At 52.7% G+C, this 27584-nt stretch overlaps 2 protein-coding genes across 13 annotated transcripts in view; both read left to right on the plus strand.

The window, feature by feature from the left end:
- Positions 1-4062, plus strand: part of LOC129017007 (gametogenetin-binding protein 2-like) — a 114288-nt gene extending 110226 nt beyond the window's left edge. Inside the window, exon 12 of the mRNA XM_063655585.1 lies at positions 1611-4062. The gene's annotated coding sequence lies outside the window, so the exon portion shown is untranslated. The remainder of the gene's footprint in view (positions 1-1610) is intronic.
- Positions 4063-4137: 75 nt separating this feature from the next.
- LOC129017003 (TBC1 domain family member 3G-like) overlaps positions 4138-27584 on the plus strand; it is a 69395-nt gene continuing 45948 nt past the window's right edge. For 2 of the 12 annotated variants that reach the window (XM_063655584.1, XM_063655582.1), the window contains exons 1-2: positions 4138-6404; positions 6520-7287. In XM_063655584.1, the coding sequence (XP_063511654.1) occupies positions 7174-7287 (114 nt within the window). In that variant the 5' untranslated portion in view covers positions 4138-6404; positions 6520-7173. Of the gene's footprint in view, positions 6405-6519; positions 10872-12299; positions 12373-12534; positions 12618-13921; positions 13962-14442; positions 14521-14971; positions 15080-15409; positions 15520-16772; positions 16822-17346; positions 17468-18180; positions 18276-18670; positions 18737-19199; positions 19300-19667; positions 19821-20802; positions 21731-27584 lie in introns of those variants that run through there. The other 10 variants (XM_054456954.2, XM_063655581.1, XM_054456957.2 and 7 more) reach the window with 10 other exon arrangements.

Raw genomic sequence — 27584 nt, forward strand, 5'->3', positions numbered from 1 at the left:
AGGCCCGTGCCACCATGCCTGGCTCAGTTTTAAATTTTTTTTGTAGAGGCAGGGTCTCGCTATGTTGTCTAGGCTGGTCTTGAACTCCTGGCCCAAAGTGATCCTCCTGCCTCAGCCTCCCAAAATGCTGGGACTACAGGCATGAGCCACTATACCTGGCCTTTTGCCCATTTTTGAATTTGTTTTTTAGTTTGAGTGTTTGGAGTTATTTATCTATTCCAGATAGTAATCTCTTTGTGAGTATTTTCTCCTGTTTGGTAGGCTGTCATTTTGCTTTGTTGATATTGCCTTTTTTTTTTTCTTTTTGAGATGGAGTCTCACTCTGTCTCCCAGGCTGGAGTGCAGTGGTGCGATCTCGGCTCACTGCAACCTCTGCCTCCTGGGTTCAAGCGATTCTTCTGCCTCAGCCTCCCAAGTAGCTGGTACTACAGGTGCGTGCCACCTCACCTGGCTGATTTTTGTGTGTGTGTGTGTATTTTTAGTAGATGGGGTTTCACTATGTTGGCCAGGCTGGTCTCGAACTCCTGACTGAAGCTATCAGCTTGACTTCACCTCCCAAAGTGCTGGGATTATAGGCATGAGCCACTGCACCTGGCCAAGAAGAAAAATTATCTCTGTTTGCCTATTGATTTTCTATGTAAAGAACCCTACGGATTCTACAAAAAAGTGTTAGAGCAAATAAACCAATCCAGCAAAGTTACAAGATACAAAATCAACACGCAAAAATCAGTTGCATTTATATACAATAGCAATAAACATTCCAGAGAAAATATCATTATAATAGCATCAAAAAGAATAAGGCACTTTAGAATAAATTGATCCAAGAAGGTGAAAGACTCATACACTGAAAATGATAAAACCTTGCTGAAAGTAATTAAAGAAGACATAAATAAATGAAAGACATCCTGTGTTTATGAAGGAGGACTTAATATTGTTATGATGTCAAGACTATCCAAAGCAATCTACAGATTCGATGTAATCCTTCTGAATATTCCAATGGCACGTCTGATTTTCTTTCTGAAATAGAAAACTCATTCTAAACCTCATAGGGAATTTCAAGTCACCCTCCCTGAATAATCAAAACAATTGTGAAAAAGAAGAAAAGAGTTGAAGAACTTGGCCGGGCATGGTGGCTCATGCCTGTAATCCCAGCACTTTGGGAGGCCAAGGCAGGTGGATCACGAGGTCAGGAGATCGAGACCATCCTGGCTAACACAGTGAAACCCCGTCTCTACTAAAAATACAAAAAAATTAGCCAGGCGTGGTGGCAGGCACCTGTAGTCCCAGCTACTCGGGAGGCTGAGGCAGGAGAATGGCATGAACCCGGGAGGCAGAGCTTGCAGTGAGCTGAGATCATGCCACTGCACTCCAGCCTGGGCAACAGAGTGAGACTCCTGTCTCAAAAAAAAAACAACAACAACAGGCCAGGTGCAGTGGCTCACACCTGTAATCCCAGCACTTTGGGAGGCTGAGGTGGGTGGATCTCTTGAGGTCAGGAGTTCGAGACCAGCCTGGCCAACACGGTGAAACTCCATCTCTACTACAAATACAAAATAGCTGGGCATGGTGGCGTGCACCTGTAATTCCAGCTACTCGGGAGGCTGAGGCAGGAGAGTCACTTGAACCCAGGAGGCAGAGGTTGTAGTGAGCCAAGATCACGCCACTGCATTCCAGCCTGGGTGACAGAGTGAGACTCTGTATCAAAAAAAAAAAAAGGAAAAGAAAAACTGAAAACTGTGATACTGGCATAAGGACAGACATCGAGATCAATGGGGTGGAATAGAGGGCGCAGAAACAAACCCTCACATCAGTGGTCAGTTGAGTTTTGAAAAGGGTGCCAAGATGTGCTGGGCACAGTGGCTCACACCAGTAATCCTAATACTTTGGGAGGCTGAGGCAGGAGGATCACTTGTGGTCAGGAGTTTGAGACCAGCCTGGCCAACATGGCAAAACCTTGTCTTTACCAAAAATACAAAAATTAACCAGAGATGGTGGCAGGCGCCTGTAATCCCAGCTCCTTGAGAGGCTAAGGCAGGAAAGTTGCTTGAACCTCGGAGACAGAGATTGCAGTGAGCCGAGATCGCACCACTGCACTCCAGCCTGGGACCCAGCGAGACTCTGTCTCAAAAGAAAAAAAGAAAACTATACATTTTCTTACATGTATACATCTGTCTTTCATATACTTGTAACTCAGAAAACCATGCTTTCACAAATATAATAATAGAAATACAATAATATTGGCAATCATAACATTCGTGAAACTGTAAAGAATAAACTGGCCAGATGCTGTCTCTTACACCCTAGAACCCAGGATCTAGTCAAAGCTTCTCTTGGTTGTATGAACTCACTTCATGGACCTGTCATAAGGCTCAAAAGAGATACTGTAAACAAAAGCATCTTGTAAACTGCATAAGCCTGTAGATACGTGGTTCATCTAAATCCAGGCACTTTAACGACTGACAGCTGCCCCCCCAGAACCTCCTTTCTCCATTCTTAACATAAACAACTTATATTTCCAAGTCCAGTTCAAAAGTTATATTCTTGGAAGCCTCCGCGTCCCTCCTGTCCATCCAGGCAGAACTAATCCATCTACACTCTAGTATTATGCTCTCATAACTCTTGGCTCTTCACCAGTTCATTCAAGAGTGTAACGACTAGTTAAAATATGTCAGGCATCATGCTAGGCACTGGAGAAAAAATCTTAAATGTGTAAAGCTTACAGAGCTTTTTCACACACATTATCTCATTTCATACTTTAAAAATATCCCATAGGATCATGATTATGTGTTTACAATTTCTCTAACCAGAATAAATTCCCAGGGGGTAGAGACTAAGTGTGATTCATCTTTGATTCCCCAGAGTCTAATGCAGTGTCTGGCACCCAGAAGACACCCATTAAGCACTTGATAAATGAATGAATAAAGGAGTAACAGACACCTGTTCGATTACTAAAATATCAATCAGGGTTGACACTGAAATAATCTTTCCACAAAGTTTCCACACGCCTGTAGTCCCAGCTACTCGGGAGGCTGAGGCAGGAGAATTGCTTGAAGCTGAGAGGCAGAGATTGCAGTGAGCCGAGATCATGCCACTGCACTCCAGCCTGGGCGACACTGTGAGACTCCATCTCAAAAAATTTTTTAAAAATGTGGCAAATTAATGAGAGGAAAATTTAAAAAGTTAACCCAACAAACCAAGAAATCTATTTATGATTATGTTTTTTGTAAGAGACAGAGTCTTGCTCTATTGTCCAGGCTAGTCTCAAAGTCCTGACCTCAAGCAATTCTCCCGACTCAGCCTCCTGAGTAGTGGGGATTATAGGCATTACAGGCATGAGCCAATGCCCCCAGCAAGAAGTCTATGTTCTTATCATACACGTGACTAAACAAAATTATACTTAAGAAACTGACAAATCATGGTAATATTTTCAATATCACGACTACACTGAAACCCTGCCAGAGGTATTTTTAAAATGTCAAGGATCTTTTTGATTTATTTTATTTTTGAGACAGTCTCCCTCTGTTGCCCAGGCTGGAGTGCAGCAGTGAGATCTTGGCTCACCGCAACCTCTACCTCCCGGGTTCAAGCGATTCTCCTGCCTCGGCCTCCCGAGTAGCTGGGATTGCAGGCACGTGCCACCACACCTGGCTAACTTTTGTATTTTTAGTAGAGACGGGGTTTCGCCATGTTGGTCAGGGTGGTCTCGCACCCTTGACTTTGTGATCTGCCCACCTCGGCATCCCCAAGTGCTGAGAATACAGGCATGAGCCACTGCGCCTGGCCAAAATGTCAAGGATTTTTACACTGATGTGCTTAATGTGCCCAATCTGCAATTCTGGTGGTAATCAGTGACATACCCATAAATCAGAGAGTACTTCTATGAAAATAATCACAGCCTACAAATATGGATAAAACTCCTCAGCTTTACCTGTTAGATGGTTCTAGACAGTTTCAGAATTGGTGCCTCTTTCTTCAACTCTCTCATTAATTTTATTACCCTCGCCAGTAAAATAATCTTGCCAATTGCTTTCCCTATGAAATTGTGAATGAAAATTCCCATTTCTCTTTGCTAGGTCTTGTTAGCTGCCATCTCTGGGAAGGAGAAAGTGTTTTTATAGATACGCATGGCAAGGACAAATAATGGAGCTGAAATGCAAGGGTGGATGGCAAATAAATTGCATCTTGTGAACTACCTCCAACTAATTTCTGCTTGGAGCACTGTGTTTAAAAGGATTCCTAGGCAACATCTGGAGGGATCCGGGAAAAAAGAAAACAAGAGATGTAACGAAGGTAAGCGGAGAACCAGTAAAGTGTAGTGCTACAGTAGCCTAGGGTTTCAAGGACAGGAGATTATAATATCCAGTCAGGCAGAGCAGCAGTCAAACAACATGAAGAAAAATGTCCATGAGACTTGGCATGCAGGAGATCACTGATGTGCCTATTGACAAGTTCAGTAATGTTGTGAGGGAAGAAGTCAATGGGCTAAAGCGGACACAGAGACAGCAGGTGTAAACCAGAGACAGAGCCAGTGTACCGGATGGCTGAAGTCGAATACTTATGTAGCAAATGGGGATAGAGACATCTGTCCCATGGATGTATTGGCCTTCTCAGGACAAATATTCCATCCCCTGAAAACCATAGGAAAGGGGTAAAGAGGGATACTCCTATAGGTCAATTTATAGAAGAGAGCAAAACCTTAAAATTCTCCATGAAGTAGGAGCTAAGAACCTCTGTATCAGGTGAAGAGACAAGAAGGTCAAGATGGGGAAGGGGGAAGGAGAAGGTTTGCTAAAGATGTTGAAGAGAATGAGAGAACTAAACAGGGCTGGGCGAGCAAAAGGCATCAGGCAAGGCTGAGTACTCAGATGAGGTTGAAAATACGTAATAGTTACTTTAAAACAGGGTTAATCTGTATGACTAGGTGCTTTTTCTTTAGCCCTCAGATACAGAAGTAGAACAACAGGCTGTGGATTGGGCTGGCATTTTGCCAGGATACAGCAGGAAGACGGGGGCACAGGAAAGGCCCAATGTTGGGAGTATTTCCGTTAATCTATGAGATGCAGGCTGGCTAGGGTAGCAAGGTAGGTTATGAGAAGAAAAATACAGACAAACTCGTGAGACTGCAGAGGCTTGGAAAGAGAACATGTGTTGGGTGACAGTGAGATGCAGAGGATTTCTAAGGTGATACACCTGTAGAGGAAAAGGTGGAGGTCCCAGCCTGGGGAAAAGGTGTCTAATCTCCCCCTGGTGATGACCACTGGCGTTAAAGGAATCCAGAAGAGACGAGGCTTTTTCTGTTTGTGGAAGTTATCTCCTTGTCCAAGTTTCTCTTCACCACTGAAAACCTCTGAAAGTTGTCAATTTCATTCAGGTAGATTCAGAAGACCTATCTGATTCCAAATGACAAAATGCTTCTAGAGAAAAAGCACCTATGTCTGGTCAGATAATGCATGTATGACTTCGGACAAATCATAGCATTTCAGTGTTTGAGGTAATCTAGTCTGTCTGTCCTCTTTATTCCTTAACTCTCCATCTGTACAGACAGAAACAATGTAATCAGCCACATATCTTGTATAAAATAAATATGAAGAGAGAGCCAATTATAAAGGCAGAAGTTCTTGGGGTGACGGGAAGAATTTTAAAATACAAAATTAACTAGGTACTTCTTCAAGAAGAAAAATATCAGGGAGTACTGAAAGAGAACAATTGCAGAAAGGAAGAGAAATTAACGTGAACAGCAACCAAAAACCTTCTAAGAATGTATCAACAGTCCAGTGGAAAAGGAATACCCACCCTGATGACACCTTGATCTTGGACCCATGGCCTCCAGTACTGTGAGACAGTAACATTCTGTTGTTAAAGGTGCCCAGTCTGTGGTACTGTAAAACAGCCCTAGGAAACTAACACAGCCTGTTAGCCCACAGATGGTGGAGAGATGGAATGCTCAGTGGAGCTCCAGGCTTACTGTCTACAGCTCCCAAAGTGCGCTACGGGACCCTTGGGTGAGTGAGGTGTGCCAGATAATTTTGGGTGGTGCAGGGTGAATAATTTCAATTGACATAAAAATGTGTTTATCTTACTGGGTAAATCAGGGGTCCCCACCTGTTAGGAACCACGCTGCACAGCAGGAGGTGAGCAGCCAGCCAGGGAGCAAAGCTTCATCTGTAGAAACAGCCGCTCCCCATCCCTCACATTACCGCACGAGCTCTGCCACCTGTCACATGAGTGGTGCCGTTACATTCTCATAGAACCCAACTGTGAACTCAGCATGCCAAGAATCCAGATTGCGTGCTCCTTATGAGAACCTAATGCCTGACGATCTGTGACTATCTCCCATCACCTCCCGATGGGACCATGTAGTTGCAGGAAAACAAGCTCAGGGCTCCCACTGATTCTATATTATGGTGAGTTGTGTAATTATTTCATTATATATTACAGTGAAATAATCATAGAAATAAAGCACACAATAAATGTAATGGGCTTGAATCATCTCTGCATCATCCCTTCCCCTTCTCCCAGGTCCGTGGAAGAGTTGTCTTCAAGAAAACTGCTCTCTGGTGCCAAAAAGTTTGGGGACCGCTGGTGAAAACGTTTCTAAGAATAGTCAAGCAACTTAAGTTTTACATGCTACGAAGTATACAGGTTTAAGTGCTAATAAAAATAGGTGCAAACGAAAACACTCTTTCTGTGGTCCAGGGAATCTTAACCATTCTATCGGAAAGACTTGCAGCTTGGAGCTGCAGCTGCCCTCCCACATCCTGCCCACTGTAAAGCCCTGCAACACACACACACGCACACACACCACATACATACACATGCATATACTTGCACACACACATGCACACACATAAATACATTCCCATGTATATACCTGAACACACACATAGATACGTACACATGCATATAAATGCGCACACACACAGACACACACACACGCTGTGCTTCATGCCCTCACTAGGGTGGCCTGGGAGGAAATGCGTGTTTTTAGGAGAAATGAAGACAACTGAGGCCCCCCATTCTCCTGGTGTTTGCACAAGTGCCTTCTCTGCAGACCATGCTTTAGTCTCTTTCTTGGTTCTCCCTGTTACTGAAAGAGAGAAGCAGAGGCCCGGCACATGCTCAGCTGCTTAGGGCTCAAGCCAAGTTCGCAAGCTTCCTGGGGAGCCTAGTGAGATGAAGGCACTGCAGACCCTTCCCAAAAGAGGCGTCGGCTTTTCATGGATCCTTGAGCCCAGGAAGGCGATGGGTCAGACATCACGCTTCATCAGAAGACCCAAGCAAACTCCGGTGAGAAAGGGCAATGGTCAAAGATTTTATTCTCTCGGAGAAGGGGTTCTCGGGCTGTAAGCAGCAGGCAGAAGACTTTATTGCATGCGTAGTTAGGTGATGGTGACCTACGGTTTTCACTGGGGACTGGGATCGAGAGTGACCCAACCTCCTACTCACGCTCGTCTCTCCCTGTCTCTCTCTTTGCCTTTTGTGTCTCTCTCCCTATCTCTTGCTCCTTTTCCTCTCAACCTCCTCTGTCTCTTTCCTTATCTCTCTTCCTCTCTCTCCCTCACTCCTTCTCCCCATCTCTCTTTCTCTCTCCTTCTTTTCCACTTCTCTCTCCCTCCCCATCTCTCTGCCTGCCACTGTTCAGGCTCCTGGGGCCCCACGTGGATGGGTGGACACAGGACTCCTAGGCTACCTTTCACAGCGCAAGCAGAGGGCTGCAGGACCTTGGTCCCCACCTCCCAGCATCCTCAATATGAGGGGTGTGGGGTGTGCCTGTGCTCTCCTGAGTGGGCACCCCACACTCCAGGAAATAGAAACCGCAGGTCACAGCTGGCTCGAGTGCTGCCCACGGGGCTGCCAGCTTCCATCGTGTGATCTGCTGAGGCCAAAGCAGAGGACAGCAGCCCAGGCCCGACTCTGCAGCAGGGTGGGGGTAGGGGTGGGCTTGGGGGTGGGGATGGGGATGGGAGCCACCAATGCAAACTGGCCCCTGGCTGGTTTCCTACCCTGCACCCTGCCATGCAAGGCCTCCTCTCCCACCCCTACCCCGTCTGCCCCACCTCCACCCCTAGGCTGCCCCACACCCAGGCTCCAGAAGTCTCCCAGGATCCAGGAACTAAGGGCAACCACTGGGTTCCACAGCCCCTAGTCCATGGGTCAGCCACCCCTCTGCGTGCTGACAAACCTTGGCTCTCATGCCCCACCCCAAGCCAACCACACAGCCCTGTCCCCGCACCAGCATTATTACCGCCTCCTGATTTTGGCCCTGACAGCCCTGCTTCCTGGTAACCTTGCCCCCTCCCACCCTGCTCCAGGCAAGCCCACAGGCCAGCGCCCTCCACCCACCCTTCCTGGGGGCCACTCTACTATCTCCTTGCCCAGATGTCTTAACCTGGCTTTACCAAGCTAGAATAAATAACAGGGATGAGGCCCCGGACTCCGCCAGGAAGATGTGCCAAAATACTCTCCATTTAGAAGCGGGAACAGTAATGGGGCCTATGGATGACCCCAGGATTGTCACCCAAGCAGCAAGAAGAGCAAGGAGCCCGGTTTCCTGCTCTTACCCGGGGAGGACGTGGCCAGGGCTCCACAAGGCCTTGGAGAGGGGTGGGTAGGAGAGGAGATCCACCCTCCTCTTGAGGAAGAAACCACCACCCCCAGGAAGCAGCAGATGGGGGCACACAGGCAGAGTCCCTGCATGCTGTAGAGCAGGGCCAGCAGATCTGTACTCAGCCTCAGCCCCAGGGGAGCTGCAAGATAGACTGAGACCCTCACAGGTTGGGCTCTGTGCCCCCACCCAAATCTCATCTGGAACTGTAATCCTCCTGTGTCAAGGGAGGAACCTGGTGGGAGGGGATGGGATCTGGGGACAGTTTCCCCTCTGCTGCTCCCCTGATAGTGAGGGAGTTCTCAGGAGAGCTAATGGTTTGAAAGTGTGGCACTTCCCGGTTCTCCACTCACTCCCTCCTGCTGCCTTGTGGAGAAGGTGCCTGCTTCCCCTTCGCCTTCTGCCATGACTGTAGGTTCCCTGAACTGGGAGTCAATTAAACCTCTTTCCTTTATAAATTACCTAGTCTCAAGTATTTCTTTATAGCAGTGTGAAAACAAACTAGTAACCCTTCCCTGAGGCGCCTTCTCCTTAGGCAACCAGCTGTCTCCATGCTCCTCCTCTGCCCCCTGTTCTTTCTTTTCCCCTCATGAGGCCCAAGTGATAAACAGGCCAGCCGCAGCCCCAGCCCCAGCCCCAGCCCCAGCCCCGTCCTACTGCAAGCCTGTGTGGCTGCTGGAGAGGCCATGCTCCTTTCCTCTCCCTGAGCCTGCCTGATACGCTTTCTGGATCCTGGAGGAAACTGACCCACTATTCTCATACTGGTGCAACATCACCAGTATGAGTACCAGTCTTGGTACAGCTTCCAAGGCCTCAAAGCTGTACCATTTGAGCCAGGCTTTTTTGTCTCCACTTGCTAGGGCTGTCATTGGGACAGTCCTAGAGGGTGGTGCCAATGGATGAATGGATGGATGGACAGTAGTCCAGGGATGATGTCCCTGTCTGTCCTGAACTCGGCCCTTCCTCCAATGAGAAGCCTTCCTGAGTGAGTATATACAGTCATCCCTTGGTATGCATGGAGGATTAGTTCTAGGGTCCCCGGGAATGCCAAAATCCATGGATGCTCAAGTCTCTAATATAACATGGCCTGGTATTTACGTATAAGCTATGCACATCCTCCCGTAGACATTAGACCATCTCTAGATTATTCATGATGTGTAATACAATGCAGATGCCACATGAATGGTCATGATACTGTATTCTTTAGGGAATGATGAAAAGAACAAAGTCTGCACATGTTCCATAGAAACATAACCATCCAATTTATTTTCTGAATATTTTCCATCTGCTGTTGCTGAATCCACAGATGCAGAGCTCCTGGATACGAGAGCCAAGTGTGCTTTGAGAGTAGGGTGGGTGAGGTTGCTAATGAGTACAGGGGAGCAGGTGTTGATTGGGAGGACCCTGCACTGGGGCATCTGGACGTCCTTCCTCAGGACTTGAGACTCCAGTTGGATGGCAAAGGCAGACTCAGCCCAGGTCAAAGCTGTCCCCTTGAAGTTTCATTTTATCCCAAGCTCTTTCTGGACCCTGGAATTTGGCATCCCCTAGACCCTGCGTGGAAAGACAGCTGAGCCAGGATTTAGATAACATGTCTAGAACAGTGAGCCCCTAGTGTGTGCCCGGCACTTTCCCCACAGGATCCTCTAGCTAGAATATCCAAGGGTCATGGAGAGAAATACCCAGTTAAAATATCAGAAATGAAGTGATACCATTAGAGACACTAAAAAGATCATTAGGTAATAGTATTAGCTTTTGTATTCTGAGATCCAACAGCAGCAGTCACTTCCCTCCACCCCTATGTGTATCCCAGGACCACCCTGGACAGGGAGGGCTGAAGTTAGGGAACACCCATGGATGATCTGGTGCTGGCCCTGGGCCTCGGGGGTGACAGTGATGAGGAACTGGGTGCACACATGAGTGGGGCAGCCGGGCCTGGCCAGAGAAGCAACACACACGTGTACAGACGTGTTTACCCACATACACATGTGCACGCACGTGCACAAACACATCGCAGGCAGGCATGTTGACGCCTCAGGCAGCGGAGGACCCTGACTATGGGCCCTGCTGACCCGGGCAAGGCCCCATTGTGATGCGTGCCGTGACCTCAGAATGTCACTGGTGCTTAGCACCTATCCGCTCTCTGGCCTGCCTCAGTGTTCTACAGCAGTTACACACAGGCGGTGGTATCTGTGAGCAGCTCTGTGGACTCAAAGGTTTTCTCCCTGAGAGGCATAACCCAGGCCAGCTGATTCATCAGAATCAGGTGAGTGTGACCTGCTCTCTTCCCTCCAGGTTGACTTGGGGACAGTGGCTACGGTGGGGGCGGTGTTGGCGTCTGTGGGGCAGCCACCGAGGATGGTCATCCCTGAGCACTCACCAGGCGCCCGTTCTACACTGCCCGTGTAGACGATTGGCTCTTTCGTCCTCATGGTGGCTTCATAGAGTGGGTGCTGTTCCCAAATGTACCCATTCGACAGATGAGACATCTGGGGTCAGAGAGGCAGTAACCGGCCTGGGAATCCAGACGTGACCCTGAGTTTTGCTCTCAGCCCTGCCGTGTGCTGTGCTGGAATTCAGGCCTGAACCCTGTGACCTCCCTGCCCTAGATCCCAAATCTGCCCAGGTTTCCGATCCCGATGGGGCAGAGCCTGGTCCTGGCAGAGCCACTGGTATAGATCCACTGTGGGTGGGGTGAACAGGACGGTCCTCAGAACACCTCTGTGCCCTAAGCTGGGTCCTGATGATCGCTGTGGGCCCCAGTGAACACACATGGTCCCTTGTCCGGGGGAGCCTGCTGCCCTTGGGCAGCTGTGGAAAATGAAGAAGCCCTGGAGGGCTGGCTGAGGGGAGACTATCTTCCCTTCTGTTCAAAGGGGTCCAGGCACTAGGGTTCTCCCCAGGTATTTCTTGCTGTGTGGTCCTCTCGAGGCCTCGCCCTCCTTTTGCCCCGAGTATTCCCAGGAGGGACGGTCCATCCAGGTGTTCTCCAGGACCAAGGACCCACTGTTCTTCCTCAGTGACCCAGGAAAATGAAGCCTCCTCCTCTAGGGACAGCTCAGAATGGTGGACTCCACAGTCCCTCTGCGAGAGACGTGGTTTCCATAAGTACAATAGATCTTTTTCATCCCCAAACCGAACACCCTCCTGCTCAACAGGCGTTATTCCTAAAGTGGATTCACTGTTCAGACTGAAGGGCCATGGTAGCCAAAGTGATGAGCGGAGTAGAACCGAGCAGTCAGGAGAGATCTTGTTCCCTGTAGAAAACGGGGCATCTCTGTGGCCCTGAGCATCCCAGGAGGCCGAGTGTACAGAGACCTCTGGTCGCTGAGCCCAGTCTGCCTCCACATCCCTGGTATAGCCCATCATGGGCCCTTCACCCTTAGCAGGTGGAAACCATTCAACCTGCTGGGGCAGGTGTGCCCCCATTTCATGGCATTTGGGGACAACAGGATTCTCTGTCTAGGTCCCACTGTACTCAAGTCCTTGGGAAGATGCCCACCCCTGCTTGGGACTTGAGACTCCAGAGACTTGAGCAGCTGTGGGCCACTGGGTCTGGCCCCTTTTTAGCTGGGGGCCGCGGTGGAATGGGGTTTACGCAGCCAGCCAGCATCTGGGAGCCCAGCGGGAGCAGTTCAGGTGTTCTCCGAAGCTGTCAGCTACAGTGTAACCTTTAGAAAATTTTGTCTCACAGGATGGACACGGTAGAGGACGCGGACAGTTGGTGGGCACAAGAGCGAGAGGACATCATTATGAAATACGAAAAGGTACAAGTCGGTCTGCTTCTTGGAGGGAGGCCTCTCCCACTGCGCCCTGGTCAAAGGGTCCTGCGCTCCGTAGGAGCACAGGGCAGGGACGGGTGGCCAATGCCCCCAGGCCCTTGCACCCTTTACCTTGGACCCCTCACCAAGGCTCCCTCTGGGCTACAGGGACACCGAGCTGGGCTGCCAGAGGACAAGGGGCCTGTGCCTATTGGAATCTACGGCAACATTGATCACTTTGGAATTCTGCAGTGAGTCCTCTGCACTCCCCTCACCCCTAAAGCACCTGTCTCAGCTCAGGGATGGGTTTGCTTTTAGAAAGGCCTTTCTGATGCAGGACATGTCTCGCCAGGTCGGGTCAACCTCCTTTCCAGGGACAGAACTCCTCCCTGGCTCCCCTGCAGGTCCAGCCCGAGGTTGTTGTTAGGCCAGAGGTGTGGGGCCCATCTAGGGAGCCGGTGGGAATGGAGACTGGGCTAGGTCAGGCACCTGGGCTCTCAGCAGTTCTGTCAGCAAGTGAGCATAAGAGGAGCGGGGCAGCCTGAGGGTCTGGCCCTGTCTACTTGGAGACAACCCCAGTGAGATCCAAGGGTTGTGGCCACAGGGTGAGGGGATGCCTGGCCCAGCCTCGGGGCTGTTGTCCAGCAGGTCTCTGAGGGCCCACCTGCCCCTGTTCTCCCCCATTCCCCTAGAGCTACAGCCCTCACTGTCCCGTGAGGGGAAAAGGCATGGGGACAATGGAGGCTGTAGCCCTAGGAGAATGGGGGAGAAGATGGGCAGGGCCCCATTCTGGGCATCTCACGGTGAGGCCAGGGAGGCAGCAGGGCTTGTGGCTAAAGACCCTGGGTCTGGTGCTGGGAAGGGATCTGGGGCTGGGAAGGGATCTGGGGCCAGGTAACAGGAGCCCAGCCAGGAGCCTATCCCTCAGGGATCATAAGATGGAGAGACAGAGGATCCCTGGTGAGGTAGGGTGGGAGGGAGCTGATGAGCCGTGCCACTTCTGAAACGCAGGTGCGTGGCTCGGGTGCAGGGAGAGGCAGGTGGCTGCTGGGAGGTCAGAACCTGCAAGGGCCTTGGGGCTGTCAAGTGGGATGGGCCCCTGGTGCACCCAGAGTACACCACGCAGGTCTCAGGGCAGGCTCCCTTGACCCTGGTGGGGTGATGTGGTCACTCCCTGAGGGACTCCTGTCAGGGCCCGGTCGCCCACCGTGGGCGACCCCCATCCCATCTCAGGGCTAACCTTTCTCAGCTGCAGCAGAAAGCACCACCTGGAGTCCAGGGTGGGCAGCCCCACTGGGCAGCCTGACCACCTCCCACGCCAGGGGCCCCAGTAACCCCGGCCAGGCTGTCCCTGCACTCCTTCTTCTCCCAGGTCCTGCCCCTCCTGGGAGTCAGACCCACAGGAAGGCCCTTGTCCTCCCTTCCCTGTGCCTTCTCCTGGGCTGAGCCCTGAGCTGGATAGGGACAGAGCCAGTGCTTTCTAGGGGTCTGCTCCCGGGCTGGGGTGGCTCCAGGCCCCGTGCAGGTCCTCAGCTCTGCCTGGGTTGCCTTACAGTGAGACGGAGCTGCCTCCTCTGGCTGCACAGGAGGTGAAGGTAAGAGCCTGATGCATGGAGGGGCTGGTCCAGGGACGTAGGGACTGGGCGGGTGGTCGGTGAGACAGGAAGCAGCCGGCCTGGGCGGTGGTGGGTGAGGGCAACACGCTGTCACTGGGAGGGGCAGCAGTCCCTGCTGGACCTGACCCCAGGTTGCTGTTAACTTCGGCAGTTTGATAAAATTTTCAAAAGGAGAACCACAGTCCTGGCTTGGGGGTGGCTGCGTGCTTGCGTCAGGACCCCACCTAGAGGCTGGGACCTGAGACTGGTGTGTCTGTGGCCTGAGGATGGTACATCCCGGGGTCCCAAAGCCAGCCCAGTGGTGCTCATTTGCTCAAAGGCTCTCAGCCCTTGAGGTCTGCCCTTCCCTGGCTCCTTCCAGCTGGGTCCCACCAGGGCTCCAGAGGCGAAGACCCAGCATCTGCGGGTGGCTCTGGGAAGCCTGGCAGCTCCGCTAACTCCAACATGCCTCATTTGATAGAATCGGCGGGAGATGAGACGGACGAGCAAGTGGAGGAAAATGCTGGGAGAATGGGAGACGTATAAGCACAGTACAAAAGTAATGTGTGGGGGGAGAGGCCCCCGAAAGCACTCTCTGCAGAGACAGGGGACAGGCACCCATGGCTGTAGCCTGGCACCATCAGCCTCTCAGAGGGTGGGTGGCACACTGTCCTCGCCCGGAGGACTGCAGGCCTGGTCACCAGATTCCCTGCCTTTCATGCAAGCGTCACCTTGCTGGGAGGGAATCTGAATCTAGGGCTGGGACCACCCAGAGCTCAAGGCTAGGGATGCCCTGGTGACCCGAAGGAAGGAAAAGGTTCAGATCAGAGTTTCGACTCTGAGTGTCCATCCACTGTTTCAGTCCTGGGAAGGGAGACCCTGTCCCAACTTGATGTCACCTCTACTGAGGAATCATGGGGCCAAAACCGACAATTTCCAGAATCCCCGGGCTCTGGTCCTCACTGGGGTCACCCTGTGGCATGGGACACCAGATTGTTTTCTGCCCACAGCTCATAGATCGAGTGTACAAGGGAATTCCCATGAACATCCGGGGCCCGGTGTGGTCAGTCCTCCTGAACATTCAGGAAATCAAGTTGAAAAACCCCAGAAAATACAAGGTACGCTCAGCCAGAGCACAACAAACAGGACAGGCCATGTCAGGGGCCCAGGTCTCCAGCTGGAGGGAACGTCAAGACCACCCTGGGGGGCTGGGGGCGAAGGTCAGATGAGCACCCTGGGCACAGATGGTTACACAGTCACCACAGACAAACTCAGCTCTGGTGACCCTCCCTGGCTTCAGTAACAAGCCAAAATGCAGCTTTCTGCAGAAGGAAACCTTCCTTCTGTCCTTTCTTCCCGAAGTGCTGACTGTGGGCTGACTGCCACTGGGGGCAGGGAGGCTTCCTTCTGTTCTGAGGTTGCTTCCTCCTCTTGGCCCTGCCCTACAGATCATGAAAGAGAAGGGCAAGAGGTCATCTGAACACATCCACCAGATCGACCTGGACATAAGCGGGACCTTAAGGAAGCATATCTTCTTCAGGGATCGATATGGAGCCAAGTAAGCCTACAGGAGCCACAGGGCCCCAGGGGAGATGGAGTGAACGAGAGGGATGGGGGCTTCCCCAGAGCAAAAGCCAGGGTCACCCAGGAGGGATGACAGAGCTGCCAAGAGCTCTCCTGGCCCAGGGAGCAGCCGGCACCATGAACCGAGCACCTCCCTGGTTCCAAGGCCTGGGTCAGACTGGAACATGTGGGGCCAGAACCCAGGAGGATCCTGAGGAGACAGAAGACAGCAAAGAAAATCATGCACAATGGTGAAAGGTGCTCTCCCTGACCCATGGGGACCCATGGTAGGGCCTACGGGAGGGTGGCAGGATAGAGGGCCCATGAGCCCCCCCAGGCAACAATGACAGCAACCAAATGCTGGGAGAATTAGGGGTCCTGGAAACTCTCATCCAGGTCTGCTGGGAACATGACATGGCACAGCCACATTGGCAGCCAGTTGGGCAGTGGCTCACAAAGCTCAGTGGACTTGAACCACACGTCCCCAAAGTGTCACAGATAATTGAACCCACTGATTTGAAAACTGACATCCACATGAAACCTGCATGCCAGTTTCACTGCTTGATTCCTCGTCACTCACACACGGAGCCTTCGGGGATGGCCTTGAACACGGGAATGGGGAGAGCAAGGCTGGTCCTCCCTTCAAACGGAAGACCCAGTGAGAAAAGGGAAGGAGCCAGTCATGCCCGCACGAACGTGGGTGGATCCTAGATGCATTTTGCTAAGGGAAAGAAGCCAGACCCAATAAGCTACCACAGTAGGATTCCCATTCCTAGGCCATTCTGGAAAAGGCCAAACCATAGGGACTGAGAAGCAGTCTGGGTGGCCAGGGGCTGACGGATCAGGGAGAGGCTGGGTGCATAGGGGCCACCCTGGAGACTTGGAGGATGAAGGAGTCGCTCCAGGAGGGGCTGGAGCGGTGGCTGGGAGACTCTGCACCTTGGTTTGCAACCGTGGAGGAACTATACACCCACAGACTGAACTGGCGTGTGTGCAAACTGGAAAAAAAAAAAAATCATTCACAGTGAAAAGGATCAGGTAAGTCACTGTACAACTAGGCTATTTGCATGTCACAGATGTGGATTTTACTGAAACATTTCTTCAACAGTCTCAGGCCCTGAAGAGCTCACTGCTTATCTGGTGAATCATCTGAACCTGAAATAGGATTTGCTGTTAGGCTGTGTAGACAAAGTGAAACTAACAGCATCTGCACAAACCAAACCATAGCCCCCTTTCTCTGTTTCCTAGGCAGCGGGAACTATTCTACATCCTCCTGGCATATTCGCAGTATAACCCGGTGAGTATTCCCGGCAGTGAGGTTCCCGGGCCATATTTCCATATTCACAGGAGTGGGTGTCTGGTGGGGGTGTCGTTGCTTCTTTTAAAGTTAGTATTTGTGACCCACCAGGATATAGGAGGTAGGATTTCAGCTCACTGCTGCCATAAACCTCCAAGCAAGGGGGTGGTCTCAAGGGGTCAAGCTGAGACACAAAGGAGTCAGGGCCTCAACTCCTGCTGTCACTTGGGCCTGACCACCACTTCTCAGAACAAGAAATGATGCCCTCCTCCTGGGGCTGCCCCGAAGCCCAGGAGCTTGGCAGCATCGCACACAGGATGGTGCTATCGGCAGACATTTTGGACAAGGTGCTGAGGTGCCTGATGGACTTGGCTCTTGTCATGAAATGAATTTGCATCCTGGGGAAGCCTCTTCTTCAGAGGAAGCCTCTCCAGTCACCTCTGCCCTCTCCAATGACATGAGTCCTCCCAGGTGACCTCAGCCCTCCCAGGTGATGTCCTTCCATGGTGACTCTGGCTCTTGCAGGAGGTGGGCTACTGCAGGGACCTCAGCCACATCGCTGCATTGTTCCTCCTTTACCTGCCTGAGGAGGATGCATTCTGGGCACTGGTGCAGCTGCTGGCCAATGAGAGGCACTCTCTGCAAGGTAAGTGAACAGCTGCCCCGGGGACCTCTTGCAGCCAGACCTGGGGATGGCCACCCTGGCCAGGTGATCACAGCTTTCACCCAAGGCACCCTCCTTGTATTGCCAGCTTGTTGGGAGACTTTAGGATGTCTCTGCTGAGGGTCCCACAGGAGTCCACAGCTGACCCCCAAAGCCCAAATCAGATGCCTTTCATCCCCATCAGCAGAGGGCATCTCATCCTCCCCGTGGCCAACCTCTGTGTCCTGGAGCCACACCCTCCGGCTCTGATTCTGTGCAGCTGACTCTCCCCTCCCTGAGAGTCGTCCTGCCCTCCAGCTGCCCAGGCTCCTGCTGCCATTGGTGCCCATGAATGGGCCGACCAAGCCCAGGTGGCAGCATCTCCCCATCCCCTGTTCCCTGGCCCGACCCCACTTCCAGGAGATGACCAGGAAGCCCAGCACCCACACAGTTCTGGCTGCCCTGTCGTGGCCTCAAAGTCAGGTTTGCCCTTTTTGCATCCTGGCCCAGGAGGCCTCCAGGAGAACCTCCAGCCAGGCTCCAGGGAATGTTCCTGCCCCACCTCCCCAGGGTAAAGGCCGCATGGTGGGGTCACCAGATGGGAGGGTGGGAGGCCTTGGGGTTTGGGGGCCTCTCCAGCTGCCCAGCTCTTGCAGCTGATGGCTCCACATCTTGGGGGAAGTCTCTGATTTCATGATGGGCTGGGGGCTTCTCAGGATTTCATAGCCCAAATGGTGGGACAGTCCAGGGGCTCCAAGACCAACAGGAGCATGTGGTACCCACATCACAACCCAAGACCATGTGGCATCAGGTGAGTTTGTGGTCCCCTCAGCTCTTCCCAGAGGCCCTGCCTCCCGTGGGGCTGTAAGGAGCAGGGGAGCTGGAGCCCCTTGTGGGGCTGGTGACTGGCTGAGTCCCAGCCAGGACCTGACCTGGGATGTCCGGTTCTCCATGGTCTGGGAGTTGGTTTCCTTTCCTCCTCCTCCCCCTCCTGGAGGAGGCAGAGGCACAGGGATGGGGGCCCAGCTCCCGCAGAGCAGGGCAAAGGGCAGTGTGTCCACCGGGAGTGTGGGAAGGTGACAGTGTTGTGGGGAGCTCTGGATACTGCCCAGTGTTCTGCACTAGGGGAAGGGTCTTCAGAGGCCCTGGAAGAGGGAGGTTTTTAGGGCAGCCCAGTGGCCTGAGCACCTCTGTTGCTTCCATCAGGACAAGGAAGGTCTACGTGGGCAGTGTTCCTCATTAGGCTGCCTTATCCGGACACTGATTGATGGGGTAAGGAGGCATAGGGAGACCCTGGCTCAGGGACCCTCCTTGCCCTGCAGTGCCCTGCTTCCCCAGCCCGGGGGTCTGGCTCACTCCCAGCCCACAGGAGGCTCAGGCGGGTCCCCAAAGGACACACAAGCAAAACCCTCTGCCCAAGAGGGGTCATCCCAGGGCAATGGCTGGGGCTCAGGCCCAGCCTCATGGGCAGACTGGGCCAGGACCCGACTTGAGAGGGCTCGGGGAAGCCTCAAGCCCTGGGCAAGCCCCTCTCTCCAGGAGCCACATCCCCACTCAAATGAGTGCCCCCCATGAGGAGCTGCAAGACCTTGTCTGACCCAGCGTCCTGGAGGGCTCAGGCGACCCTCATGGGGAAGGTCACTGACTCTGGAGACTGAAGCCCCAGTGTGCGCAGCTCGAGCCACCAGCCACAGCCTGGAAGGACCGGGTTCTTTCACACCTGCTGTCCCCACAGATCTCTCTCGGGCTCACCCTGCGCCTGTGGGACGTCTATTTGCTGGAAGGAGAACAGGTGTTGATGCCGATGACAAGCATTGCCTTTAAGGTTCAGCAGAGTAAGTCTACGTCCACCCAGTGGGGCCTGGGGAGCCCTGGGGTCAGACCCTGACTGGCCCGAGGGCAGCTTCCTCACACTGGCCTCATGATCCTCAGTTCTGGCCCAGAGGGAGGTCTGACCAGGGGGGCTGGGCAGGACACTGTGACACCAAGTCCATCCCCCACATGACCCAGATGAAAGTCCAGAGTGTGGTGCGCACTTCCCTGCCCAGGTCGCCCCCCAGCCAGTCTCCTGTGTATATCTGGATGCCTGGGGTGGCCACAAAAGGATCCGGCACCGCCCAGTGGGAGACTGAAGTGGCCACTGGTTATGAGCTGTGACCATTCCCAGGTAACTCTCCTGGCCTGATATCCACCCTGTCCCTAGAGCGCCTCATGAAGACGTCCAGGTGTGGCCTGTGGGCACGTTTTCGGAACCAGTTCGTTTACTCCTGGGCCAGGGATGATGACACCGTGCTCAAGCATCTTAGGGCCTCTATGAAGAAACTAACAAGAAAGCAGGGGGACCTGCCACCCCCAGGTGGGCTCCAGTGCCATGTCCCCTCCCATGTCACCCTCTGGGGTAGTCCATAGTAGGGGAGTGCCCGGGACCTGCAACCCTACTACCTGGGCCTTCCTCTTCACCTTTTCTTCCTCCTCTTCCTCCTGCACTCTAAGAAGGTACAGGAGGCCCACCGGTCCTCAGGGCAGGCGCTCAGTGCCTGTATACTGGACGTGCTGTGCACGCAGGAGGGGGATGTGGGCAAGACCCTCCAACAAGCCCCCTCCCACTTTCCACGGTGTCTCTCTCTCCCCCTCACAGGGCCCTCAAAGTTACTAGATGGGCCCAGACCCATTTGTGGGAGACCCCGCCCCTCTCTGCAGGCACCCACAGCCTCAGAGAGCAGCAGAGGCCCCTCACTCATGCACGCTCCTCCAAGGTTGCCAGGACAACAAGCCTTGAGCCAGGGAGGCAAGGGAATCGGTGTCCCTGACCCCCACAGAGCATTCAGGGAGAGGGCACAGGTGGGACCCCGGGCCCAGAGCCAGAGCCAAGAGTTCAGCCAGATGTGGGAACGGTCAGTCCTGGCATGGACTGGGCAGCCCAGGAGGGCAGAGGGTGTCCCACATCCGGGCCCAAAAACCCACTGCAGAGACGAGTCCCCATGTGGGTGGCAAGGGGCTGGGTGACATCCAAGGCCCCTCCTACCTGAGTTCTGACTGGGGGTCGTATCCCAGGCCCAACAGCCCTGGGACGAAGGTGTGTGGCAGGAAGCCTCCAGCCAGTCTGAATCCTGGGGGCAGTCCCAGGAGCCACCCGCCATGCCACGACAGCTTCCCCACGCCAGGCAACACACACCCCTCCCTCTGAGATCAGCAGACTACAGGCGTGTCCTCAGTGTCAGGCCACGGGGGCCACACAGAGACCCCAAGGAATACAGAGAGGCAGGCAGGTGGGGCCCAGCCCGGAAAGGCCTGCATGGGCTCACTAGAGACGCTGACCGCATCTGTTTTCCTTTCAGCCAAACCCGAGCAAGGGTCCTCGGCATCCAGGCCTGTGCCGGCTTCACGTGGTGGGAAGACCCTCTGCAAGGGGGACAGGCAGGCCCCTCCAGGCCCACCAGCCCGGTTCCAGCGGCCCATTTGGTCAGCTTCCCCGCCATGGGCACCTCGTTCTTCCACACCCTGTCCTGGTGGGGCTGTCCGGGAAGCCACCTACCCTGTGGGCACTCAGGGTGTGCCCAGCCTGGCCCTGGCTCAGGGAGGACCTCAGGGTTCCTGGAGATTCCTGCAGTGGAACTCTATGCCCCGCCTCCCAACGGACCTGGATGTAGGGGGCCCTTGGTTCCCCCATTATGATTTCGAACAGAGCTGCTGGGTCCGTGCCATATCCCAGGAGGACCAGCTGGCCACCTGCTGGCAGGCTGAACACCCTTCAGGGTTGAGATTGGCTTTCACTGCACTGAGCCACAACGTGGGCATGGACTTCCCGGCCCTGCAGTGCACCCAGCACTGAATCCGACGAGGGCACCCCCTTCAGAGCTAGGGACGAACAGCAGTGCGCTCCCACCTCAGGGCCTTGCCTCTGCTGCCTCCACTTGGAAAGTTCTCAGTTCCCTCCAGGCTTCTAGAAGCATCTGGGCCAGGGCTCGTGGCTGGATAATTTCCCAAGGCTTAACAACCCAAGCAAGCTTCCCATCCTCGTTTTATTTTTTGTTAAACTTATGAAAATTTATTAAGAAAGTGTGCAGCTCGAGAGACATTCAGAAATGGAACACACCAGCCCCAAGATCACAAAGCCAACCATGCCTAGCCCCTCCCAGCACCCCCAGCCCCACGACCAGCGTTCTGAATTCTGATGACACCATGAGCCTGCCTTTGTACTTTAAACTCATGGAAGGATAACCACCTTCACGTTTTAAAATAAATGTTTCCTGTTGAATGATTTTAGATTTTAGACAGAAATATTGAAAATGCACTACAGTGACCTCTTACACCTTCCATCCGGCTGCCCCTAATAATGATGTTTTGTAGTCCCATGGCACATAAGAAATTTAGGCCAGGTGTGGTGGCTCACAACTGTAATCCCAGCAATTTGAGAGGTCGAGGTGGGAGGTTCAGGTTCACCACCACTGCACTCCAGCCTGGGTGACAGAGTGAGACTTTAGCTCTTAAAAAAATTTAAGAAATTTAATGTGGGTACAATTCTATTAACTAAATAATAATGTGAACTATTATCTATGGTTATTAAGGCTAGAATTATCCCATTTTTGCCTAACTTCTCATACCTGTCCGAAGATCCCACCTTGGACTCACCCTCTGCCTTCAGCTCATGTCTCTTCAGCTTCCTCCAGATGGTCCAGCAAACACACACCTGGGCTGAATGGTAGAGCTGATTGCTCATACACAAGGGTTGACCGGTGGGCAGGGATTTTCAAACTTATAGAGTAAATGAGTTTTCCATGGTGTTCTGGAGAGCACCGTTTGAGAAACACCTTGACAGTGAATCTAGGCCTCAATATCCATCAGCTGCTCTAGCTTGACTTTTGCTCAAGCTCAGTGAAAACCTGCTCTGCTGGGTGCACGTGAAAGGGGCAAGGATGAGCAAGATGTAGATAAAGAAGACAGGACACAGGGGGTCTGTCTCAGCTCTATCCCCTGCCTTCAGCACTGAGGGATGAAATCCAACTCAGGGAATGGTGGCCACGTGCTGGACCAGCCCCGGGCTCTGAGGATCTGACAGTGAGTGACGCAGAGCCAGGCCTTGCTCTTGGGGAGCTCTCCAGCATACACCCCACTCTCCCCTCCCAGTGCACTGCAAAGCAGGCATCAACGCCATTGTTAATGCACAGAGGAGGAACCTGACTGTTAGACCTGGGTTTTCCAGGGTTGCACGGCTCCTGGGAGACAGATGTGACCCTGAGGGCAGGGCACAGGCCAGTGTAATGCCAGGATGGAATGAGCTGTGATCTGTGCCATGTAGAGGCGTGGGCCAAGGTGGGACTGACTGATGACCAGGTCAGCCAGGTTGCTGAAAACACTCTTGGGTCCTCACCTGCCGGTTCCCAGGAGTCTGGAACTGCCAGGAGAATGGTGGCAGGTCCCCCATCCTCAGCTGGGTGGGCCTGGATAGAACAGCAAGGTGAGGGCACATTTCCCCAGCCATTCCCTCCAGGCACAGCTGTGACCTGCTCATTCCAATTTTGTGGAAATATTTCCACACACACACAGAACTGCAAATAGCAGTGGATATGGTGAGAGGTGTTTGGACATGGGATACGCAGTATTTTGGAGGCAGAGCCAGGACTTGCCGATGGGTTAGCTGCAGGGCTTGAGCAGGGAAGGAGAATCGAGGATGATGTGTTCACATCGGTTCACTCACCTGTGTGCCACACTTGTGCTGGGCACTGGGAGAGACAGATGAGCACAGGAGCCCCAGGCTGGGGGAGATGTCCGGGGAAGCCCAGAATGTCTGTGCAGGGTAGGAAGCTCAGAGTGTCTACTGGGAGCTGAAGGCTTATGTCCACCTGGGTGCCGTCCAGGTTCTGTGCATGTAGAAGTACAGGTTGAGCTGTCTGGAGAAGGAGTAGCTGCTGTTGGTGGTGACCAGCACGTTCAGAAACTGAGACTGCTCTGTCAACAGAGAGGGGGATGGCCCGAGGTCTGGATGGTGTAGGGGGTGGTAGGGCCCAGGAGGACCCAGGAAAGGGTCTCAGGGATGCAGAACATCCTACTGAGGGTGTTTGGGAGTCAGTGCTCAGGTCACTCTGGGTCACTCAGGTCATTTGCCAGCCTCTGTCATAATTATTGCCATATGAGAGTTCCACCTTTCCTATGACATTTTATATATTTCTGTGAATGGCCTACTTGTTTGAATTTATGAATTTATGTTTAAAGGATGGGCAGGGGTGCTCGAGAGGTCCCCAGGAGCTTCCCTCTGGGGAGAGAGGGGCCCACCCCTTCCCAGCAGCCCTCTGAGCCCCCCGATCGCTTGGCCACAGCCCCTGCCTGTAGAAAGCATCCCCCTCAGAGATATATGGATATCAGAAGAAACCTTTCTCTGTCACCAGGACAAATCCTGTTCTTATTTGAACCAAGGCCAGTTTTCCTAATGAATGCAGGGAGGACAGCACAGATCAATGAAACCAGCAGATAATCCACAAGACTCTTTCCCAGAGCTGGGAAATTTCCTTCCCTGCCAAAACTTTTCCTGAAAGTTCTTAAGGATGAGGCAAACAGTTTAAGTCTCTCTTGCATTGTCCTTTTAGTGAAAGAGTTCAATAAGGAAGGAGAGGAAGTGGAGCAGATGCTTAGTTTCCAAGCTGGAAAAGTGGCCCGTGGTTAACCAAGACTAGATGTAAAAGCACAGGTAGCCGTGGGTCCAGGTGAGCCAGTCCTATGATGGCATGGCTGCTAATGCCAGCAGATGCTCCCGTCCTCTCCTTTCAAAGACTGGCTTCTTCTGGTCTTTCATTTGTTAAAATAAAATTGACAGGGCATCATCCAAGAAGCTCTACACTTTCCCTTCCCTGGATTTCAGACTCTAGATTCTGCTGAGATTTGAGCTTCACGGTGAACACATTCTTGGCGTGCTTGCTGCTGAGGGGTGTGGAGGACAGAGGGATGGTGAAATGGCAAAGTGGCTCTTGAGCGTGGGTGGGGGAAGCCCCCACATTTCTGAGTCAGTGCCACCTGGACACTACCCTTGGAGCATCCTGCTGAGGTGGCCATTCGGGTTTTCTTTCCTTTCCTTTTATTCCACTGTTTCTGAATCACGAATAAAGATCCAAGGCAAACAGCACATTCACATCCCCAAGCTCTACACCTTCAGTGTGACCAGGGACGTGCACCACTTCAGGCTCATGCAGGACTCACAGCCTTTGGACCTCAGCTAAGGGACCTGCTTCTCTTCAGCACATGGGGCTTGTTTGTGTTGGGGTCTGAGCCCTGAGCACATGGTCAAGGAGACCCCCAGGTCTTTCTGAACAGAGACAGCTGGCCTGGGGGCCTCCCTCTCACTGCATGCAAGAGTCTGTTAGGGCGGCTGTCTTGCTTCTAGGTGTTGGGAAATTCAATTTAGGTCCCTAAAAATGAAAAGCCCCAGGACATCTCCGTGGCTTGGGATCCACAGGAGAGCATCATTGATGCTGGGGATATCTTAAACATGTAGAAACCCACAGGACTACCTTAGACAGGGCACAGGGCACAGCACCTGGGGATGCAGAGTGGAAAGTTCACCACTACAGCCTGGAATCGCCTCTGTGATGCCTTCTTCAGGACACTTGGCTGCCTTCGCGGCTGGAAGGCTGACGCCCAGATCCCAATGTGGCCACAGGCTAGCAGCTTGCTTCACCTTCCTGAACTGCAATTTCTCCATCTGAGCCTTTCTCCCAAGAGGAGTGTCCAGGCTCACTTAGCCCATATGGGCCAGAAACCCCGCACGGTGGCCGGCACACAGTAGGCCCTCGGCAGATGCTGCCCCCTTCTGCCTCCACCACCCTCCTGGGGCTCCCTCCTGAAACAGCCTCCCTCAGTGCCTTGCGTCTTGCACCCTAACAGGCTCTTGCATGCAGTGAGAGGGAGGCCCCCAGGCCAGCTGTCTCTGTTCAGAAAGACTTGGGGGTCTCCTTGACCATGGGCTCAGGGCTCGGACCCCAACACAAACAAGCCCCGTGTGCTGAAGAGAAGCAGGTCCTTTAGCTGAGGTCCAAAGGCTGTGAGTCCTGCATGAGCCTGAAGTGGTGCAGGTGCCTGGTCACACTGGAGGTGTAGAGCTTGGGGATCTGAGTGTGCTGTTTGCCTCGGACATCAAACATCTCGCACGCTGCCTGGAAGAAGGTGGAGCAGACTGGGGTTAATGGTCAGCAGCAGCAGCATCCCCACCACTGGGGCTACCACTTTTTAGGCCCTTACCATGGGCCAAACACTGAGCCATGTGCTTTGTGTAACTTCTAAGCACACTTACCTGATAGGGTGACAGCAAAGACTCGAAGAGGTGTCTGGGCTTGGCACACAGTAGCTATTGCTACTATTAGGAATGTTGTTTTGTCTTTGTTTTTTTTTTTTTTTTTTGAGACAGGGCCTCACTCTGTCACCCAGGCTGGAGTACAGCAGTGCCATCATAGCTCACTGAAGCCTCAACCTCCCTGGGGTCAAGCAATCCTGCCACCTCAGTCTCCCAAGTAGCTGAGACTACAGGTGTGCACCACCAAGCCCAGCCAATTTTTTGTATTTTCAGTAGAGACTGATTTTGCCAAGTTGCCAGGGTGGTTTTGAATTCTGGGGCTCAAGCGATCTGCCCACCTCAGCCTCCCAAAGTGCTGGGATTTCAGGCCTGTGCCACTGCACCCAGCCATTATGAATGTCAATATTGACATGATCTTGTTGTATCCTCATGCCCACACTGGGAGAGGTCTGATTGTCCCCATGTTCCTGGTGTGGAACCACATGGAGGAGGCCTATGTTATCCCAACAGTGCAGAAGGACAGCCTGAGTCTCTTCTTTGGCTGAGCCAAGGGCGTGCTGAAGAGACCTGAGAGAAGAAGGAGCAGCCCTTGTGACCAGTGCCTTTTCAGTTCAGAAGGAACGTCTCCTCTTGTTTAAGTGACTTGGCTGAGCTTGCTACTTCTGCTTTGAGAGTCCAATACCACGATCAAGACTTTAATTATCCCCAATTTACAGATGATGAAACCACATTGGGCAGGAAAGGAAGTCACCCCAGGAGAGCAAACTGGACCTGGGCACTGGCTGAGGACAAAGTGGAATGATAATTTGGAATGTAGCTTGTTAAGGGGCCTCACAAGTGTTCTTGTGATCCAGGTGTTGAGAGGATAAAGCAGAAAGGTTGCCAGGGGGATGCAGCTAGGGTGCACTGTGAGAGTGGGAGAAATTAAAGAGAACATGCAACAAAGCCTTGGGACACCGGAAGGGGGATGGACCACCCGGTTTTGTGCTACGGGAGAAGAGAGCAAGAAAAGGAATCTGTGTTCAATCCTGGCAGCCTGCAGGGGAAGCAAATGCCCTGCATTTTGTTCATCAGCGGTGAGACTGGCATCTCTGTAGCTTTGGGAAACCAGGCTAGTGTGGATGCCAGCTCACTCCAGCGGGCCTGACTGGAAGACCTTGGGCTCGGGTTCTGGTCTGGGGCTCCTAGGCCTGATGGGAGGAGAGTTCAGCCCAGGTTTCCTGTACTTCAGCTCGTATCCAGATGATGGTAATTGTTGAAATGAGAGACTCAAAAGAAGCTGGAACCTGAACATTTTTGTTGTCACATGTGGACACCTGTGTTCAGTTTCGGGTTCTACCTCTTGCTGTCTGTGTGTTCTTAAGTAACTCACTTAAACCTTTCTGAGTCTCATTTTCTTCATTTATAAAATAAAAGACATAACATTTATGCCAGATATTGTCCTCAGGATTAAATGGGAAAATGAGCAAGCCTCTTGTGCATTCCCCTGGCATCCAGTGGGTGGAGGCCAGAGAAGCTGTTAAACATCCTGCCAGGCACAGGACAGCCCCCATCACAAAGAATTGACTGGATCCTGATGTCAGTAAAGCAGAATTGAGGATCCTTCATGTGGGGGAAAAAGAATAAACTCAGAAGCTTGGCAGATCTCAATTCAAACCCTGGTTGTATCACCTCTAGCTGAGTGAGCTTAGGCAGGTCTATGAACTCTCTGAGACTCGGCCTCCTCATTGGTAGAATGAGGTAGATAAAAATGCCAAGCTCACCCAGAAATAAACACATGCATATATGGTCAACTGACCTTTGACAAGGTCATCAAGGATACACAATGTAGATTCTTTT

The sequence above is a fragment of the Pongo pygmaeus genome, chromosome 19 (genome assembly GCF_028885625.2).
Source record: "Pongo pygmaeus isolate AG05252 chromosome 19, NHGRI_mPonPyg2-v2.0_pri, whole genome shotgun sequence".
Lineage (NCBI taxonomy): Eukaryota > Metazoa > Chordata > Mammalia > Primates > Hominidae > Pongo > Pongo pygmaeus.